The sequence below is a fragment of the Streptopelia decaocto genome (genome assembly GCF_964273445.1).
Source record: "Streptopelia decaocto genome assembly, chromosome: 3".
In the NCBI taxonomy this organism is placed as follows: Eukaryota; Metazoa; Chordata; class Aves; order Columbiformes; family Columbidae; genus Streptopelia; species Streptopelia decaocto.
This window is the reverse complement of record NC_138656.1, coordinates 61,564,664-61,584,641: the sequence shown is the minus strand read 5'-3', so window position 1 is coordinate 61,584,641 and position 19,978 is coordinate 61,564,664. Positions and strand designations below refer to the sequence as shown.

The 19,978-nt window shown below is 38.1% G+C and overlaps 1 protein-coding gene across 2 annotated transcripts in view; it reads right to left on the bottom strand.

Moving 5' to 3' along the window:
- Positions 1-13,832, bottom strand: part of HBS1L (HBS1 like translational GTPase) — a 62,290-nt gene extending 48,458 nt beyond the window's left edge. The window contains exons 1-5 of one of the 2 annotated variants that reach the window (XM_082048656.1): positions 13,591-13,767; positions 10,072-10,137; positions 7,959-8,096; positions 5,465-5,659; positions 12-4,811 (exon numbers count right to left, since the gene is read on the bottom strand). In XM_082048656.1, the coding sequence (XP_081904782.1) occupies positions 3,328-4,811; positions 5,465-5,659; positions 7,959-8,096; positions 10,072-10,137; positions 13,591-13,633 (1,926 nt within the window). In that variant the 5' untranslated portion in view covers positions 13,634-13,767 and the 3' untranslated portion in view covers positions 12-3,327. Of the gene's footprint in view, positions 1-11; positions 4,812-5,464; positions 5,660-7,958; positions 8,097-10,071; positions 10,138-13,590 lie in introns of those variants that run through there. The other variant, XM_082048657.1, reaches the window with a different exon arrangement.
- Positions 13,833-19,978: the final 6,146 nt, after the last annotated feature.

Genomic DNA, 19,978 nt, shown 5'->3' with positions numbered 1-19,978 from the left:
TAAGTCAGTACTTTAAGAATGTGCATTTTATTTAGGTACACAAAGTGATGTCCACAAGGCAATTTTATATTAAAAATAGTCAGCAGCCACATAAAAATTATGTACAAAATAAATTTAATGTACAAAATACCTTAGGAGAATACAGTCCGAATACCAAAACTAGTATGTCTATGTAGTTTAATATTATCTTTTTTATGCCCATATGCAAACACAGACACAAGTACTTTGCAATGTTAATACGTGAATTCCAAAACAACACAATTACCCGTATTGGACAAAGATACACACTAGCTGCAAAATGGGGGGGAAGAGAAGTTTTATACATCCATCAATAAAATAAGCTCACTGTTAAGCATCAAATAGACAGATTTAGTTAACAAGAATTCAAACATTCATTAAGCAGAAACACTTCAGAGCAAAGCCCAAACACAGACTTCTCATACAAAAATGCCATGTACCATAATATCATGCAGTATTCTAAGGCAATGAAACCTCGCACTAATGACGTGAACCCAGTTCTCAGTATTGAAATTAAGGAATAATGAAAGAAATTATTAAAATACCTAGTTCATTTAAAAAGCAAATGTAACACATTACCTTTTGCTTATAAAAACAAAACTGTAAAATTTTCTGAGCATGGAAATAAATAATCTCTACTGAAAATTAACTGGAATTCAGGTTTATCCACCACTGAGGCACCTCCGCAGCGTTCAGCCTGCAGCTCTGTACTAATTCAAGGTTCACTTCAGGATTCAGGATTGCAAACTGAAGAAAAATCCCTCCCTTACTTCTTATACACCGAACAGCATGTATTGCTTCTTTAAAATCACTAACAATACTAACACAAACACAAATTAAAAAGTATTTATATATTAAAATCTAGCTACCTAACAAGATTTAAAGTTGTTTACTAACGTATCAACCCCACAGTAAGATCTCTGATAAATTTATAATGCTGATGCTCTTTGGCTTCAGTCACTTATTCAGACTTGAATATGCATGAGGCCTATGGCAAAACTGAGCTCCAGGTACTACACATTGCCACTTACTACTTATACATACTTCCCAATGGAATCACAGGACATACACGCAGGTCTATGTCCAGTTCAAGCTCAAAAATTATTAAAAATGCCAAGAAGTTTTATGAAAAGAAGAACAGACACAGTAATGTGAAAACAGACCAAAACCAAAGAGAAGTTCAACAAGAATAAGAGAGATTTAAATGGGAAAAAAAAGAAGCTAAACACGCAAGTACTAGAAATCTCTACCTACATTAATTAGAGCCTCAAGAGTATTTCAAACATAAGCAAGCAAAAACAGCTAACAACGTACCAGGCATGACAACACCAAACTTTGCACTCATATTTTACTTATAAAAATTGGAACTTCTCTACTAGAAGCACACACACAATTTTGGAAAAACTGAACTTCAATTATACAATCTCCAAACAGGACATTTTTCCTCAGTGGGAAAAATAAACTTGGCCTTTAAAGCAGTGGGAAGTTAATATTTGGACTAACTACAGAGAAGCTAATCACTGAAAAGCATTTCATAGCAGTAAATTCTGCTTTTTGGACAAAAAGACTAATTAACAAAACAACCAGTATACAATCAGTTTCAGCTGGACTTCCACAGGAACTCTTCTGAAGAAATAAATCAATTAAGCTTCTGCTCATTAACTTCTCAGATCACAGTATGTACACAAGATTCAATGTTTTAAGGCACTCAAAATAAATAAAGATGGTCATGACTAGATTAACACATTAACTAGAACATAAACAATGCAGCACTGACATTATAGAAAACTTTTATTAGTAAGGGTAAGAAACATTAATTTCATTCAAGAGGTCAGAGGTCAAACTGCTCATAGTCCTAAATGACAACACCATCAACTAGACAAACAAGCAAAATATATACAACATGAAATTTGTACCTGAGAGGACTGGAACGTTTTATTTTTATTTAAAACAAAATTGTAGTCCAACCTGAAGTCGTGAATCAGCCTAAAGTTTTTTGTCTCCTTTTTGACATAACATGCTCAACAAAAATTAGATTAGAACTAAACTAAAATTGTATCTACTGTTCCATACTAGCTGCCAAGTTTAGCATGAGTAAGTGTATGGTAGTATATGAACAACCATTTTTCTAGTTGCAGCAGTACGTTTATTGCACTTATTGCTGTTCAGGATCTAAAATACTGACTTTGACACTGGAAATATATCAAAAGTAGTTACACATACTAAAAGGAAAGTTGAAACATACACGCAGTTACTAATTTGACTAAAAGGGACACCAGAATCTGGTCATTATCAGCTAAAAAAATACATCCAGAATGTCCTGATTCTGATCTTCCATCTAAAGACTCAAAGTAACAGCAATGGGTACAAAGAGAAGAGGAAAACATATTTCCATTACTAAAGGAAGCTTTCTTCAAAACAGACAACAGGCAGACACAAATACTTCTGCTTTGCCTGACTTTTTTTCCATTGAGCAGAGACTCTCATGCTAAAGTTGAAAGAATTGTTATTCCAATACTTTTCTGAAAAACTTGACAATAAACCACAGAATCCTAGTGAAATTTCTCATTAAACCCATGCAACACGTATATACCCACAAAATAGCTGTTTTAAAATTCTGAATACCACATTTTGACAGTTGATTGGAGGGGGGGCACACAATTTTAATTGCTTGCTTCCCTGCAAATTTGGTCCTACTATACATGTCCTACCGTGATTAAAACTGTCAAAACCTGAGGTTAGTGAGGCTTTTAAAAACTATAGATATTTCTGTTGCAATATTGTACTCAGTATAAAAACAGAATAATGACATTGACTGGAAATACCAATTACAAAACTGGCAGTTTAATAACATACCTTATCAGAAAATCTAAGAACATTTAATAAAACAGTCGTAATATAAACCGAGGTTCCCACTCCCCAAACTATACACCATGTAGCAAAACTAAATTACTTTACAAAATAATAATTTAGTGTTCTTCCCCATGAACTGTATCTTCAACACCTAGAGAGATGTTTCAAGAAGTCTAACGGTGTTTATGGAATTTTGTGCATGCAATATCCATATACTAAAGTTCAAGACTTTGCAAAAGTTAAAAATGTTAAATTGTCAGTGAAAATTAGGCAAAAATAAAGATATTCAGTGCAACAGTTTAGAAGTCCACATACAAATTTTTTACTAAACAGTGAGAACTGTAATATAACAATTAAAAAAATAAAATCAATTCTGGATTATAAATAGGTCCTACATAATTAATTATTTTTTAAAATATACCAAGATATAAACACTGATTTTTTTTTTTTTTCTTACTACTCTCTTGTAAAAGCTTTTTTTTGGCTGGCTTTCACAATATCATCAGGAGATGCTGATTTGAAATCAAATGGTGTTATGGCTATTATAGGACCAGTTTCCTTGGGTTTTATGTCTTGTACTTGCCTACTGTATAGGAAAGCTTTATGTATACCAAGTGTGCGGCGCTTACAGCCTTTTGGAGGATAATGGAGACACAAGGTTAAAGCAAAAGCTGAAGGTCTTGCACGAAGTGCCTTCATCCATGAAAGGGACAAATCCTGCCTCTTAGGAATAAGCCCTCTTTTATTTTTTTTATTTGTTTTGGCAAAACCAGAACACTTTCCTTGTTTTTCTTTTAAAAGTTTGGTTTCAGGGTTTAAGATATTTGACTGCCCTAACACATTTTGTTCTGCAGATACATTTGCACTTTTTACAAGGACACTTAAATCAATGTTGGTTCTTTTAGGGGGGCTCAATTCAGTTACATTGAGCAGGGGGAAGTCCATCTTTTGTTGAGTTTTGTCTATTTCAATAGTCTCTGCTATTAAATCCGAGAGTGATAAATTCTCAACCTCCTTTAGTGGAGAAACTTTAGAGAGGGCAAGAGAAGACAAAGATCCTGTTAACTCTGGCATCCCACCTGAAGTTTGGGGCTGACTCACTAGTTGTGACAATGGTGAGGTTCCCAAATTCATATCAGTGAGACTTGCTGTTGATTTGGTATAAAGATCAGCCAAAGAATAACAGTGGCTGGCACTGCTTTCCTGGTGCTCCTGAAGTAAGTCAGCCAATGATGTACTCGCAGACCTTAACACTGGCAAAGCAGCCATGTCTGAAGAGGGGCTTTCTTGTCTTCTATTCTGCACAAGTGAAGAAAACTTTTCAAGTTCATTCTTTCTGTTTACAGTGTGACTCACTTCTTTATCAAGAGCCAATTTTCCTAAAGCACTTGTTAAACATGGAAGACCATAAAAATTTGCATTACTATTACAGTCAGAAGTATTTGAGGAAAGAAGAGGAATGCTGTCTTCAGGACTGAGAGAATCAGAAACCACATTCTGCATCAGCAAGGATTTCAAGTCCTGTGTTTCCTTGCATTCCAACTTCTTAAAGGGAGAAATTCCAGATGGGTTACTTCCTATGCTAAAATAAACATCTTCACTGTCAGAAATCAAACTTACTGCATTAGCATTTTCTGATAGTTGATTCTCTGCCTGTTTATTCACAAGTTCACAAAATGATCCTTTACACAAATCATCACTGAAAGAAGATGACAGAGCAAATGAAGAGGATTTCAATCCTTTCCTTTCAGATGAAGGCCTATTGGATTTTTCAGCATTAAGGAACATTTTGTCATTTGTATTTAAAGAGTAACAAGCTGAACCACTTTTGGCTGTCAAGTTTCCAAACCCAGTTTTGTTCGAGTTCCCAGCAACATTTTCTACTGCACAAGAGAAACTGCCTGTATCGATACACATTTCTGGACAACAAAGTAAGTCTCCTTACCTTACAGTAGCCAGTAATTTTCATATGGAAGTGAAGTCACAATGAAATTTCCATTTTTTTTAGAGTTGACAGCAGCAACAAAAAAAAAAAATCAAGAAGAAACATGAAAAGGCATTTAATTACTAAGTGTTATTCCAAGATATGCAATGTCTTACAACTAAATTACAGGTATCTACTGAAATACCTAAGAAACTTTAAGAATCAGCAAAGAATGCCAGTAAAGGTTACAAAGATTTAAGTGTAATTTTTTAAAAGTTACTGTACATACACTACCAAAAAAAGGGAAGTATTGGGCATGGGAGATGCCAGTTCACCAAAGAAATAACAGACCTGCATAAAACTCAAAGATGTCCGACTTTCAGGGCTTTTTCATTCAGTTAAGTCATATCAGAAATAAGAGATTTACTGTGAACTGCAGATGGTTGCAGCTTGAATTTAAGCTGACAGTAAGGTTTTATTTTGACTTTCAGCTTAAGAAAAGCTGTTTTCTTTACATGTTTTTAGAATATGGAAATAGAAGAGTAATTTTTTAAATTTTCTAATAAATATCTAATGCAATGACAAGCATCTTTACAGCTTGTAAAGCCAAAATTAAACTGTACATAGAAATGAATCATCTTGAATATAAACAATTAAGTAGCAGTATACCTTTTGTTGTCTTTCCTACAATCACAGCATCCTCGTTCTTGTTCTTCACATTTTGCTTAGTGCCTTGTGAAAGCACAAGATCCAAAGCCTTCTGTACATCAAATTTACTGTCCAGTACTGCTTGCACCATTGTTTCCTCTGGTACAGACTCTGCCAAAACTTCTCTCATTTGATCAAGGCATGAATTAAGACGGGCTAAAAGAGACATATTACTGTTATAAGCTGCACCAAAAAAAAGTCTTAAGTGGCCTAACCACTAGCACAATACATCTGATTAACAAAAACAGGAGAAAAATATCACAGTAAGAGATAAAATCTTCAGAAATTAATTTCATTCTCACTCATGGCCATGATAAACTTTGCCTCCAAACCCTACATAATATTTGACCAATTTCAGATATTGCTACAAGGAACATACCACTGATTATTAGTCTATAAAGCCTCACTACTGAAGTACTTTGATGTTGTAAAATTAACTGTCTTCACTGCAGAGAAGAAATACAAATAATCACCTTAAAAGTCCAGAGTAATTTAGTAAATCAACATGGAATCCCATTGAACACCATATTTTAAGTGTTTACAGATCCTATAATTAGCATCCCAAGTAAAACAGCATTTTCAGGAGCCTCAGGCCTTAAAAATTGAAAACTCTAGACCAAGACACCAGGTTTGAAACTACCTTCAATATTTACCTTTCCTAAAACTGTAATATATTTTTTGGCTGATAAAAAAAAAATTCTTTGGAGCATATTTCTGCAACTCGTGTAAGCCCTGGCTAAGACAGGTTGCTTAAGTCTTGACTTGCCACACAAGAGACTGAAAGTTCACCAGGATGCCACTCACTGAAAGTTGTGTGATCGGACATAAAAATACAAGAGAACAGAAGAAAATCTTCCTGCATGTCACAATTACTGTCAGTTCAGATTTTAGAAAACAGGAACCAAAGAACAGGAGGACAAGTACAGATTCTTTATTTGAACACCTGCTCAAAGATGGTGATGTTTAAAGAACTTTGCTAAGGGAATTCAGCACCACAGAATTGCAACTTCCTAAGGTTACTAAAGCTCAAGCAGACATTTGCTCTGCAAAACAAGTACTGGCAGAGCCCTGCACAATGTGCCGGTTGGCCATTTTATTATTCAACCCTCAACACACACAATCTTAACAAACTCTTAAAATAGAATCGTAAAATAGTTTAGGTTGGAAGGGACCTTCAAAGGTCATCTAGTCCAACCCTGCAATAAACCAGATTGACTGCAATCAATAATTTTGTATTAATGGCCAACACCACACACTATACCAAACACAACAAGTCTTGTGGGACCACTGCTGTTTTCAGAGTAGAAATTATTATTTCTAGGTTTCTTTCCCATCTTTTTTTAGTCCACAATATTACTTTCCTTCTTGTTCCAATATCAATTCTTAACTGATGGAGTCTGTCAAAAGCATTCTGAAAAGCCAGGGTGCCCTATTGTCTAGATCACCTGTATCCACATACTGGCTGATTCTTTCAAATTGCCCTCTACGGTTTTATTTCCTGCTGTAAAAACATGTATATTACACCCCGATTTATCATATTTACCTATATGTCTGTGCATTAGAATAGCTTCTAGCAATTTACTTGACATGGAATCTAGATTGTTTCTATTCTAACTACTGTTTCTGAATTTTCTGCAATTTGTTTGTTTTAAATACCAAATTTCATTCATGCATTTTATTGTCTGTTCAGTCACCAGCATACTTTACTCTGATCTTATAAACATTTTTAAAATAACCCAGATTATTTCCAAAACGTCAGAAACTAAGTTAACTACTAACACTTAGGAAAGAAACTTGTGAATCTTTTTCATGTCATTAAGTTATCAGGCTGCAAGTTTACAAAACAAAGCAAGTATTTTTTCCCAACCACTCAGCTCAGAACTTGGCTTGTAACATGGAATTCATGGCTGCAGTACTGAATGGAAACTGAAACCTAATAAATTCAAAACAGGGCAGGAAAAGATTGTAGAGGATACAGGCATCTAAAGATATTGGTTACTGTTTAAAGCGAATGTGTGACCGAAAACCTCTCAAATACCACTATTTGCCATAATTTGGAATGCAATACAAGCAAAAGATCATTCTACAAATACTCTGCTTCTAATACTCTTTCTTAAGCATCCATTTGCAGACTCAAGACCTTGAGCTACATGGGTGCTTGGCCTGAGCCCATACAGCTGTTCTTACATTTGAACTTCATACCAAATCTCTTTATTTCTAATAAGAAACTAAGAATATATTTCAGTGTATGCAACAAAGTTACAAGTAGTACACAAAAGGTAGTTAGGAGCTTGAAGAACCATCACTGAAGCTATGCTCATGAAGTGTTGTTCTACAAGACTACATAATTGTGAGCAGTGTTAGTCAAGTAACAAACACTAATTTGACACTATTTTAGTAAATCCTTACTTCATAAAAGATACTGTTCTGAGAATTACTTATTTTCTGTAATTACCTCGATCAACTTCAGTCAACTGATGATTGGATGTAAAATAATCAGCAGTATCATCTGTACCTTCATAACCATATTCTTCTTCTAATGGCTCAGCAAATGTTGCTGGTTTGTCTCGTCTGGAGTAGATAAATTGAGCTGCTGTTTAGGTAAAAACAAGTATTAAAAAAAGAAAAGTCAAATCATGTTTCCTCCTTTAAAAACAAAATATACCTAAAATGGAAAAAAAAAGTTAGGACACTGACCTGTTGCAGTGGTTTTGGGTGGGGGAGAGGGCAGGGATGGGACATTATTGCGTAATTACTACTACCTGAAGACTGTACAGAGCATACAGCAGTTCATGCTAGAATATAAAGAAGTCATCATCACAGTGAAACCACAGACAGGGCAATATCCCTGTATCCATGTAATGCAATAATTCTGCAAAGTTCAGTATTCACATAAAAGAATATAGGTCAGGTTTGAAAAATAGTATTTTCTATACAGAAATACCATCAATGGCCTAATATCTTCAGAACCTTACTCCACTTTTTTTTTACCTCAGTTACAAGTTAAAAAAAAAATGAAAATAACATTGTTTTTACAGTATAGCACTGTCAAACTATTGATAACAATTTAATGGAGTTGAACACATCCTTCTCCGAATTTCACTAGAAATACAGCTCATGAATTAAAATGTATATTCACACAATGCTTTAAATAAGTGCATAATTCCACTCTGATTTAGAAACACATTAAGGCATATATAGATAAAACTTCTTGCAGAACATGAGCCCTGGTGATTACATACACTCAGAAATATACAAAGCATAATGTAAACAACTTTGTTTATATTCTGTAATATTCTCCCCAGCTCTGAAACACATGCTGAAACCATAAGCATATCCAGAAGCAGTATAGCCTTAGCAACTGTTATCCAAATGCATACTATTTCATATTCAATGACCATACCTGAAGCAATTATTAAAAGACTGCTACACAATCTATATCAGATTGTTTTACAAATGAAGCTTATGTAATTCTTAGGAAAATTACTGTGCATAATCAAGAATTTGTTTTCCAATTTAGCAGTTTTTACTTGATTAAAAAGTAAACACAGTGCACATTTTCATCACAAAATACAAGGTGACCTTATTTCTTAGGAAAGGTTTGAAAAATTCCAGCAATTAAATGTATAAATTTAATGGAAGACAATCTGTATTTAACTCAGGGAATGTGACTACAAATAATAAAAATACACACCTAGATCCACTTATCTAAAATCAACAGGATGACAGAGCAACAGATTTTTAAAGACCTAATTAACTCAAGTACCTGTGGCCAGCAGTCATGGACTACATCACAGTCACAATGGATTTGGATTCAGCCCTGTTACCTACAGCAGCACAGCTCCACATCAGCATCAGCCACACTACTTTCAGGGCCTCCTCAGCTCTAGAAACACCGACACCAAATCCGAGGAAACCCTGAACTGATGATCTTGCAGAGGTTTGACTGGAGAACACAACCTAAAGGTTCTACGCTTGGGCTGAATTCATCTGGGCTGAGCCGCTCCTATTATGTCTTACCTGAGCACACAGCATCACTATTTTTATATCTACTTCGCAACATTACAAATGCCAGAACGTTTATTAGGTCCCCATGGTCTTGCATGAGAACAGAAGCCAGTGAGGACCTGTGCTGCATCCTACAATGAGACTCCCTATCCTGCATTTACTCAAAGTTGTGTAAAAGACATCAACTACCAGGTGCAGAATCACAACCGTTAAGCCCAGCCCTACTAATAATTTTTTAAAATACCAAATGTTTCAAGACTATCAATGCATTCCCGTAAATCAGATTTTTACATTAGCAAGTACATTCTGACCATCCAAGATAATACGCTTGTACAACTGAAGATGTGCCCAGTTGTCTACTGTGACTTCCAAAAGTACAACAATGTCTAATGCCACCTAACAGACACCTTTACAGGATTATGGCCACTAGGCACTTTTCTGACGTTTCAGTAGCTTTTAAATATTGTTTTATTCTATAAATAAATATTAGTTATATTATTATTATTAATATCAGAGTAGAAATCAATGGACAATGCTTATGTGTAACCATTTGAACTAACCTGTTGAAGGAGAAATGCAATAATCATCTTCTACTGATTGGCCATACATATCATCATCTTCAAAATCTATGAAGCAGAAACAGTAAGATTAGTCTGCATAAGCTCTAAGTACTTAATTTATAAATCAAAGGGTATTTTTTTTTTACATGAGGCTTTAAGAAATTATGCATCTCCAGTATTCCAGAAGTGCAGTTAAGTACTGTTTATTTACCTAGGTAAGAAATTCTAAGTTACAATCATAGCATTTTAACATTTAATACTCTATCCATTCAGAAGCTGAACATTTTCAAGAGCTGCCAAGCTTCATACTTCCTCCTTCAGCATCTCCTTTGGAAGGCTACACCAAATCAAATTTTCTGCAGTTCCACAAATCTTTACCCACAGTACTTCTCTTCATATTTATGCTTGACCTCTCAACAGTCTTAACCGCAGACATTTCAGTTACAATCTCTACTCCAGCAACTCAGGATCAGCATTTCTACTCCATACCTACCTACTTCTCAGCATCCTCCTCTGGCCTATCCTCACAGCCATCTACCTTTCCACTCAGGTTCAGCAAGGCAATTGAAAATTGACACAATTGACAATTCCCTTTGTATATGCAAAATTATTTCAGCCAAAAAGCAAGAATCTTATACAGTTACATAAACACAGCCATACACTTTCTCCATTAAAAAAAGAGTCTCAAGAATCAGTTACCAGGAAACACAAAGAGAAAGCAAAGTATCCCACCCCCCCAAGAAATCCCACTATTATATAAATCTTAAAATGCTTGTGTGATTTTCACTAAGTACTACTAAAATATATGAAAAGTAATGAAATATTCTTCAATGTGTTATTGCACAGACTTGGCAGTTTCACAAATTACATGTATTTTTTCTGTTGTTTAGAAAGAGTAAGAAAAAAAAGTAGCCAACACCAAAAAAACCCAAAATCTGCATTCTGATATCAACTTGCAGACCACAGAACTGGACATTACAAACACTGTATCCATCTATGTTGGCTTGAAATTTGGGGCAAGAAAAGTTCATTTAGTTCTTAGCATGTAATGAGAAAAAATCAAAGTAAACTTCACTCTATAATCCACTGCAATTAAAAAACAGAACAAAAACAACAAAAAACACAAAAAACAACAAACAAAACAAAAAACAAACAAACAAACAAACAAACAAAAACAAAAAAAAAACACACACACCAAAAAAAAAAAAAAAAAGAGGAAGAAAAATGGCAAGGAAAAGCAGTAGCTAAAAGGGCTGGCACAAGTGTACAAAAAGTTTAGTGAAAGACCCAGGAAGCTACTTTGGAAATTAAGTATCATGGGATAAAGAAAATATATTATAGGCTTGTTTTGTTTTTTTTCTTTAAAAAGAGCACGTTGTTATCTACTTTTTGATCATGTCAAAAAGAACACAGAGTCTCCTAGTTCCATGTTAGAACTAATTAACCTACAAAAAGTCTAGAGAAGAGCTATACATTTTTTCCAAGGTAGGAACACTTTTTGTAGTTTAGACAATACTTGTAGAGTGTCAAGGATGAGTTCTGTGAATGGTCAGCATTCATAGTAGTAAGTGAAATCAAGGTAAGTCTTGTCAGTGTGCATTACTTGAATCATTTGTATCTCCTGTACTGTTTAATTTCTACACTATGAAACACCTCAGTGAAAATGGCTCAGCTTGCACTGACCATAAAAATAAACACTAAAAAAATGACAGAAATTACAGAGAACAGAGTAGAAGCCACAGAGAGAAGCACTCCACAGTATCAACAGCTGTATCACCAAAAAACTCAGCTGGAATATCACATTCAGTTGTGGTCACAATACCGCAAAAAGGAGAAAGCAGAAATAGAATATGGTCAAATAAAGTCAAATAAAGTCAAATAAAGGCCATGAAACCTAAGGTCTCCTAGAAAAGGAGATCAAAAAACACTGCAAATACTTACTTCGGAAAGGAGACAAACAATTGGGCCAGACAGGGCATTACAGAATTTCAAGTGGCATAAAAGGGACATATGACATTACATTAAATAAAAGACACAGCAGTGTACTTCGTTTGGGACAGAAACGATTGTGACTGCAAAAGTATTATATGGTATAAGTATAAAGACCATGCATATACACACTTTAATTAAACCTGATGTGTAATGCAGATGCAGTAAAGTTTCAAATAGCACTAGCAACTTACACCTCATATGGCTACAGCAAATTACTGTCTATCTCAGCAATGTCATTAAGAGACTCTAATGAGTGTACAAACACTGAAAGGAATTCTACAGACTGGGCACCCAACTCCACAGATGACAGAGGTTCAGTTGAAATCACATTTCAACCAATCTGTGAGGAAGAAAATCTTTACAGGAGGAAATAACCAGGCAGTAAAACCCTCAATCCAGTCTAAGATTTTGCCTATGTTAGGTACATTTGGACTAGTAAAACCTGTGAAGCAGGCCATAAAGACGTTATGGCTCACATGGATTTACATTACTTCTCCAAAAATTCCAAGATCACAGTGCAAACCCCAATTTGTCCACTCAATGGCAAAAGACCAGAGGCAGGCAGAAATACTTCTTGCAACTTTGACAGTGAAGCAATAAAATAGCTGCTCCTATACCAAAGGGTTATTTAAAATACCAATATCAACTGGAAGCGTGTCCATTTTTCCACTGCTCAAGCCAAGGCAAACAAAACCATTGAGAAAAAAGGGTGCAATTTACAGGTTGCGTAAGTTAATGGGACAGGTCACGAAGAAAGCTGCAGCACTGCAGGTATGGGCCAAGTTCTAACACAAAAGCTTGTTTGTTCCATGCAAGCTTGAGTAAAATATGACAGAAAGGTGTGTGAAAAACAGGTTCTTCCTTAGATGCTCAACTCCATCTTCAAAAACTGCATTTCTTCTGTTAGGAACTGCTTTATCTATATTATTAGTGAATAGCAGCAACATTGGCTAGAGACATAGTGGGAACACGAACTTGTAAGCTTTACAAGACTAAAGAAAGTTCAAAGTTCAACTGCAGTGCGGTTGGTTTTCAAGTCACCCCCGCCCCACTGAGAAGCGGGCAGCTTCGGGCAACACAGGCGAGCGCTGACACGGCTCGCCCTGCGCGCCATGGCCGCGCCATACCCGCCTCTAAGCTCCCGGGAGACCGCGGCGACGGGGGGCGGCCCGGGGGGCAGCGCCGCGACGTGCGCGCGACCCGCCGTCGGAGAGGGCGGGAAACGGGCGGGGCCTCGCACGGAGCCTGGTCCAACCCCCGCGGAGCAGAGTGGCTGCTCCACCCTTCCCACCGCCCTTGACGGCCGCGGGGCGCCGGGGGCTCTCAACAGCGTTGGGAGCGGAGCAGCCGCCCCCTCACCCGCTACACCGTCCAAAGCACGGGCGCAGCCGCGCAGCCCCGCGGGGCGGGAGGACTCGCAGGCGGAAAGGGTGCGGACGAGGGGGGGAGGCGCCAGGGGACCGGCAGTCGAGGTGGCTGCTCGGGGCGGCCCCCACAGCTCTGCCGCCGGTTCCTGCCTGCCACTACCTTCGTCGTAGTTATAGCCTCGGACGTTCCTGTGCCGGGACATGATGGCGGCGGCGGCCGCCTCGCTTGCTCGCGGTAGCGCTGGTGCGGCGGACCTAGGGCGCCATGTTGGTGTCCGGCGGGCCTGGCGGAATTCCCCTGCGCAGGCGCGCCGCGCACCCTTCCGCTCTGGCCGCGCTGTCGCGCATGCGCGGCGTCTCACGCCTCGTACGGCCGCTTCCTGGTAGGCCGGTGGCGTGGCGTGCAGGGGGCGGCTCCACGTCAGCGGCGGGAGCTCGTTTCGCGCCGCCTGAGCTGGCCTGGGCAGCCCGTGGGGCCCGCGCTGCGCCCCGGGCCGCTGCCCTTGGCTTCCTCAGAGACGGCGAGAGAAGAGCCGCTACGGCGCCGGCTCTGGGAGGTCTCGGCTCGCAGCCTCCCGTGGCGGCGGGCTCAGGCCCGCGCAGAGCACGGCAGGCCAGGCCCGCGTTAACGGCTGTTCGCCTCATCTGCTCCTGGACGGGGAACCAGCCCCGCCCGCGCCATGCTGAAGCTGACACTGAGTGCCGGCGTCCGGCCACCCCGCGGCAGAGGCTGCCAGGGGTCTGACCCTGCAGTTGGCTGCAGTCTTGGCATTTGACGTTTAACTCGTTGCTACATCATTATTCGGATCTCAAAATGTGATAAACTGCAGCAAGCACGTGCACACATATGTAAGCAAGCATATTTAAGATTATTCAAAGCAATTAAATCATCGATGACAACATAGTATTCTGGGTTGGCATAAGTTCAAAGAAGGGCATGCTCTTTTAAACACACTCTCAAAATACTGTGTTTCTATGTGTGTACCACCACAGGAGCAGAATTTAAAAGGCTTTGAGATTAACTGCAATTTTTTTTTCAATTCTGTGTCTGAAACAGCTTGAATTGACCTTGCTTGTTGGTGACCTATAGCCATTACAATCCAATGACTCACTAGTGGCCAGGATTAAATGAGCTGGCTGTAGGTAAATGCAAACTTTATTAATTAGTGTTGCTATTGGCAGTGTTAAGCAACAAAATGTCAAAGAATTAGGCTCTATGAAGGTTTGGATTTGACTTTATTGGCACATTAATGCAGGCACCGTCTAAAATTATTTTCAGCATGTGAGTGCTGTTGCAGTTCCAAGGGATCAGGTAATCAAGGAATGTCCCTACAGTTACTCCTCTTGTTGGGTCAGAGAGAGAAAGGCAAGCAGAGAAGTCTGGAAGCTTCAGTGGCAGAGAGAGGTGGGAGAGAGATCCCTGTTCACAGGCCCTGCCAGTGGTCACTCCTGAGCTCCAGCTCTGACAGACTCGGCTGCTTCTACATCCCCCAGTCCAGCTGTTCCCCAGATACCTGCGTTCATCTCCATTGTCAGGAGCTGCTAGGCAGACAATCCCATTAATATTTCTCAAGTCAGATGTCTCCGTCTTCAAGACTTTTAGTAGTTTATTTACCATTTTTTTATCTGGTCTTGGCAACTCCAGAAATCCAGCCTCTTCCAGCCACCTGCATGACCTGTGTGTCTTCTGATATCCCACCACATAGCCACACATCCCTACCAACACACGTACTCTGCTTTTGTAACTGCCACCTAACTATTGTCTCATCTCGGCCCACATGCCAAAACTGTCACTATCTGTGACTCCACATCCTTCCTGGTCGCCACCAGAGGCAGGGTGTGTCAAACATAAGCCAAAGTTTGTGTTCGTATACAAATGGTATGCAAATGTAAAGATTGTTTCCTTAAGTTATTTGCATATTTCCAACTAAATTGTACAGAACAGCACATGCAGCTGCAAAAACTTAGGATCTGTATAATGTCTTCCATATGGTGCCAAGATTAAAATGGAATAGGAAACAAGGATTTCTAATTAATGCTGATGTCCTGTTGACCTTTAGTGACCCGCATGTTGTCTCCAGCAGAGGTTTGACAGAAGTTGTGTTGATCCTTCTCTGTTCCAATCTCTTGATATGGCTCAAAGACGCAAAAGTGAAAAATTGCTATCATACACTTTGATTTAATATTACACAGCCAGGGTGACACACTTCTGAATTCAAACCTGATTCCAGCAGGGGCTGAGCCTCTAGTGAAGTAACTAAAGACACTGTAGCACTACAGGCCTCAGAGCATCCTGCCGGTCTGCCTCCAACAGCTGTGCCTGAGAAATGACACTCTTTCTGGTTCCAAAATTACTTAGACCTTATTTTTCAAATGTTAAAATCTCCAGTAAATATTAATCATGTAAGTTTAGCATTTTTTTCTTTCAAGTAGTGGCATTTCTTATTTCACACCTGGCCATGCTATTGCAAAGATGTTTCTTTTATCCTTCCTATTCATGTTGTTTACATTAATCATCAGCTGCTTACCAAATAATCATTTTTTTGTGTTTGAATTTTATGTTCAGATTTATTATGTTACCACTCTTGATTTTTAGTGACTGTGTCCTCCACAGATGTGACCCACATTTCATTTGCTTGATACTCAAATGTAGCATTGTTTTCCAGATTTAAAAATTAGTATTAAGAAAAAAGTAGTTCTGAAACATAAAGACAGTCTAAGCCCAGCATAGATGTTACACTATGTAGTCTTTCCATGGCTTTAACAGTGAACTTGGAAGGCTGCTATTTCTTTTCATTTAAAATGTAGGAGGTTGTATTATATGAAGACCTGGGCAGGGGGTGGTGGAAACAAAAACAAACAAACAAACAAAAGAACAACGATTTCATAGAGAAGCACAATAATTTCATATTTCAGCAGTATCTTCAAAGACTCATTAATACACTGTGAACATTTCTTGCCTCCCCTTAAGTCTGACACCCATATCATTGTTTTAGGGAAACGTGCGCAAGAAATAATAAGCTTTAGTCCTCAAGCCGAAGCTATACCTCAGTTTGTGGTATTTGTAAGTGAATGCAACACTCATGAAAGGTATTCAACCAACAGCAAATCAGTCTATAACTACACATTATTCCTTCAGCAGCAATTAAAATACCATCCGAGAACCTCATCAGTCTGGCTCCAGCAGCTCTGACTGAGGAATCACTAACCAGGTCACTGCTGGTAAACACCATGAGTGTTCATTTCCTTCCTGCCCACTGAGATTACATACTACTTTAAGATAGGTTCATTATGAAGTGAACCAAGACCACTGGTCTTAATCCAGGTGACAGCATCACTGGTAATCTGTTTTTTAAGCAGTCTCCTGGGCACTCCCAGCCCCAGCATTACTAATGATTTTTTAACAGAACTAATAAATTAATAAAATATTTAATAATGTATTTTAGCTAAGCAGAAAGTCTTTTGAATGCTGTTATTTCTTCTTAAAGTGAAGTTACTCAAGCTTTTTGGTAATTTTAAAGTTCTTAGTTAAAAAACAATCAGTCTATTTCTATTTCCTTTTAAACCAAACTTAAGCATGACATGGTCAGGGAATAAAGCAGCATTATTCCAGATGTTATACCACACTATGCAGTATGGGGGTTAAGTTTTACAATATAGATGTTATCACTGTCACTAAGCACTTTTCCAGCTGATAAATGGTCTGACTAGATCAAAAGAACTGCAGCCAATAATACATGTCTGGTTTTGTTTAAAATGACACCATCTAGATCAGAGGCTGATTTAGGAGTCAGAAAGTGAAGAGTATTAATAAATGATCATTTTGTACATATGGTAAATAGCAAATGTCTCCTTTCTTTCAGAGTATGAATGGGCTTGTTAAATATATTTATTATTTCTTTGAGGCTAGATCAGTCTGCACAACAACGAGTTTCACATATAAGTGATTTATGTTAGTCAAGACCTTATAGAACTTCTTGCTGAGTTAGATTAATAGGTAATGTAATGGCAACTTGATCTGGAAAAGTTGCCTATTTGGATGTTTTAACATGGGCCATTTGTGTTCCTCACAAGTATGTAAACTTACAATAAGGTATAAAATCAGTGACTTTAGCTATGCATGTGCTTCCTGAAACGCTGTGGGTGTAATCCCGAATTGCCCCATCATCCTGTTGTCTGCCTGCTGGCTCTCAGACTGCTTCTCGTCTGCAGTGACCCAAACATCAGCCCAGAAAGGGAAATTCAGTCTCTACATGGAGAGGAACCTCCTCAACCCATACAGCTGTGAGAGCATGAGTTCAAGTTCAAGCACAGTTGCCAAGAGCATGGTGTCTGTAGCCACTATGAAGCGCTCATTGGAAATCCCTCATCAATTGTTTTTACCACTGAATGCAAATAAAAAAGTGAGATATGATTGCGACAGAGAGTGGCATTCACTTTGGTCTATGAAGTATGTTGTTGATTCAAAGTGAGATAAGTGATGAGAAACATCAGGGGAATGGAAAATTTCTCACATGAAGAAAGATTAAAAGGATTAAGAATTTGCCTTAGAAATGAGATGTATAAAATGGGACATGACAGAAGAAAATACTAGGGAATGGCTCATAAATAGCCATTGTTGTTTTCCTCATAGTAAAAGAGGAAATTCTTTTGGACTGAAAGAAGGCAAATTTTAAACTGACTAAAATAAACAATATTCATTCAGCACAGAATTAGACTGTAAAATTCACTGCCAGAAGAAATTATCAAGGCCAGAAACTTATCAGGTTTCAAACAGTTTAGGTTATTTGCGTAGATGACAATACTTAAACATGATCACAGTAAATACTTAAAATCAGTATACAAATTCTGCAAGGTATGGAAATGTTCATTTTAGTGATTCAATCCAGTTTTAGTTGTTATAGGTGACTGAAAGGATATATTAATGGAAGCTACAGACATAAAGAAAAGACAAAACAAAAGGCTGTCATTATGACTTGGTTGAATGTGGTATACATTTCTGCACTAAAGCACATTATAATGACTCATATGTATATGTAGAGACAGCATTCTGTTGTATATGGTTGTACACATCAATTTAGCAAGCACTTTACAAGTTTGTCATGGAAACTGGCTACTACCATAAACTGTGTGTTCACCAATGCATCTGTGGTAAGGTAGATTTATTGAATATAGGGATGCAGTCAAGCATCAAGAAAAGTCCATATGCTAATCTCTCAGAGACTCATTTTTTGGCCTTTCTGGTTACTGATTTAAAAAACAAACAAACAAACAACAACAACTAAAAACACAAACAAAACAACCAACCAAACAAAACCACCACCAACAACAAAACCCGGTCCTAGAGTAGGGTGGGAAGTTTCCTAACACATGGAAAACACAACAAAGGCTTTCAGCAGAAAAATTAATTCCAAGTTCCAGAAGACATCCAGAAGAATTACTGTTTGATATTCACATATTAATTGAGGTTGTGGCAACCTCAATTAATATGTATCCATTTTATTTGCAGTGAACACTCATACATGGGATCTGGGCAACTCATGGGCTATCCTGACAGAGAAATCTCAGCTACATGATGTTACACTCATTTTGAGTACAGCCATACTGGTGTGCAGACTCTGATGACCCCGCACTGTGGCGGTGGAGCGTTGCCATGCCTCCACATCGCAAGGCTGTACAGTCCTCTGTGGTTTGCAGGCAACCTGAGGTTCAGTTAGTTTTGTGTGATGCAGAAGAGTCAAACCACAGGCATCCTGGTGGCAGGGATGGCATGGCCGCTGTGTCAGGGAAACCCTCCATACTCACCTCTCTTGGAAATCTGTTACCTGCGGAATTTTTCGTGAATCACATTCCTTTGCATGTGAGACTCGGAACTGAATCGGTAAAGCTATGTCAGACTGAAAAGAGATATATGGTATTATTAGGTTTGACATCATTAGATGAATAAGAAAAGTGGCTTCATTCAGATTAATACTATACTTTGAACTCTGACTAAAGTACTTTTTTCTTTCCCAAAAAATTCCCACTTTAGAGGGGTAATTCTATATGAAATTCTCAAGTCCCTCTTTACCTCTCAGTTCATTCTCATATACTGCAGACTGAAGGATCCTATAGCAGGTATTGCTAATTTATCCTGCAATCACAGGAAATAGTGCACTTCAGATGTTCTTTTATTTTGCTTTCCTTGCTTAGTCATCTGGTTCTACCTTGTGTATCCTAGAGTCAAATGTAGTCCTGCAGCATAAAGCAGTGGCACAAGCAGGGAGTGGAAACTTGGCCTAGTCTTGCACAGTTATGTCCTTTTAGTTCAGTTTTGTTTAATTTATCTGATAACCAGGAACTACTTAATAAGATGGTCATTTACTATCTATTTTGCTTCATATGTTTGAAGTACAAAATTCTATCACTCGCTATTACAACAAATGTCCTATCTTCCATGAGCTAATCTTGTATGGCAGATGCACTGTCTTAAATGTATGAATCTACTTGAAAACCAATCTGATAAAATTTTGTGCCTGCAAAATGATGATTCACTTATATCAATGTAC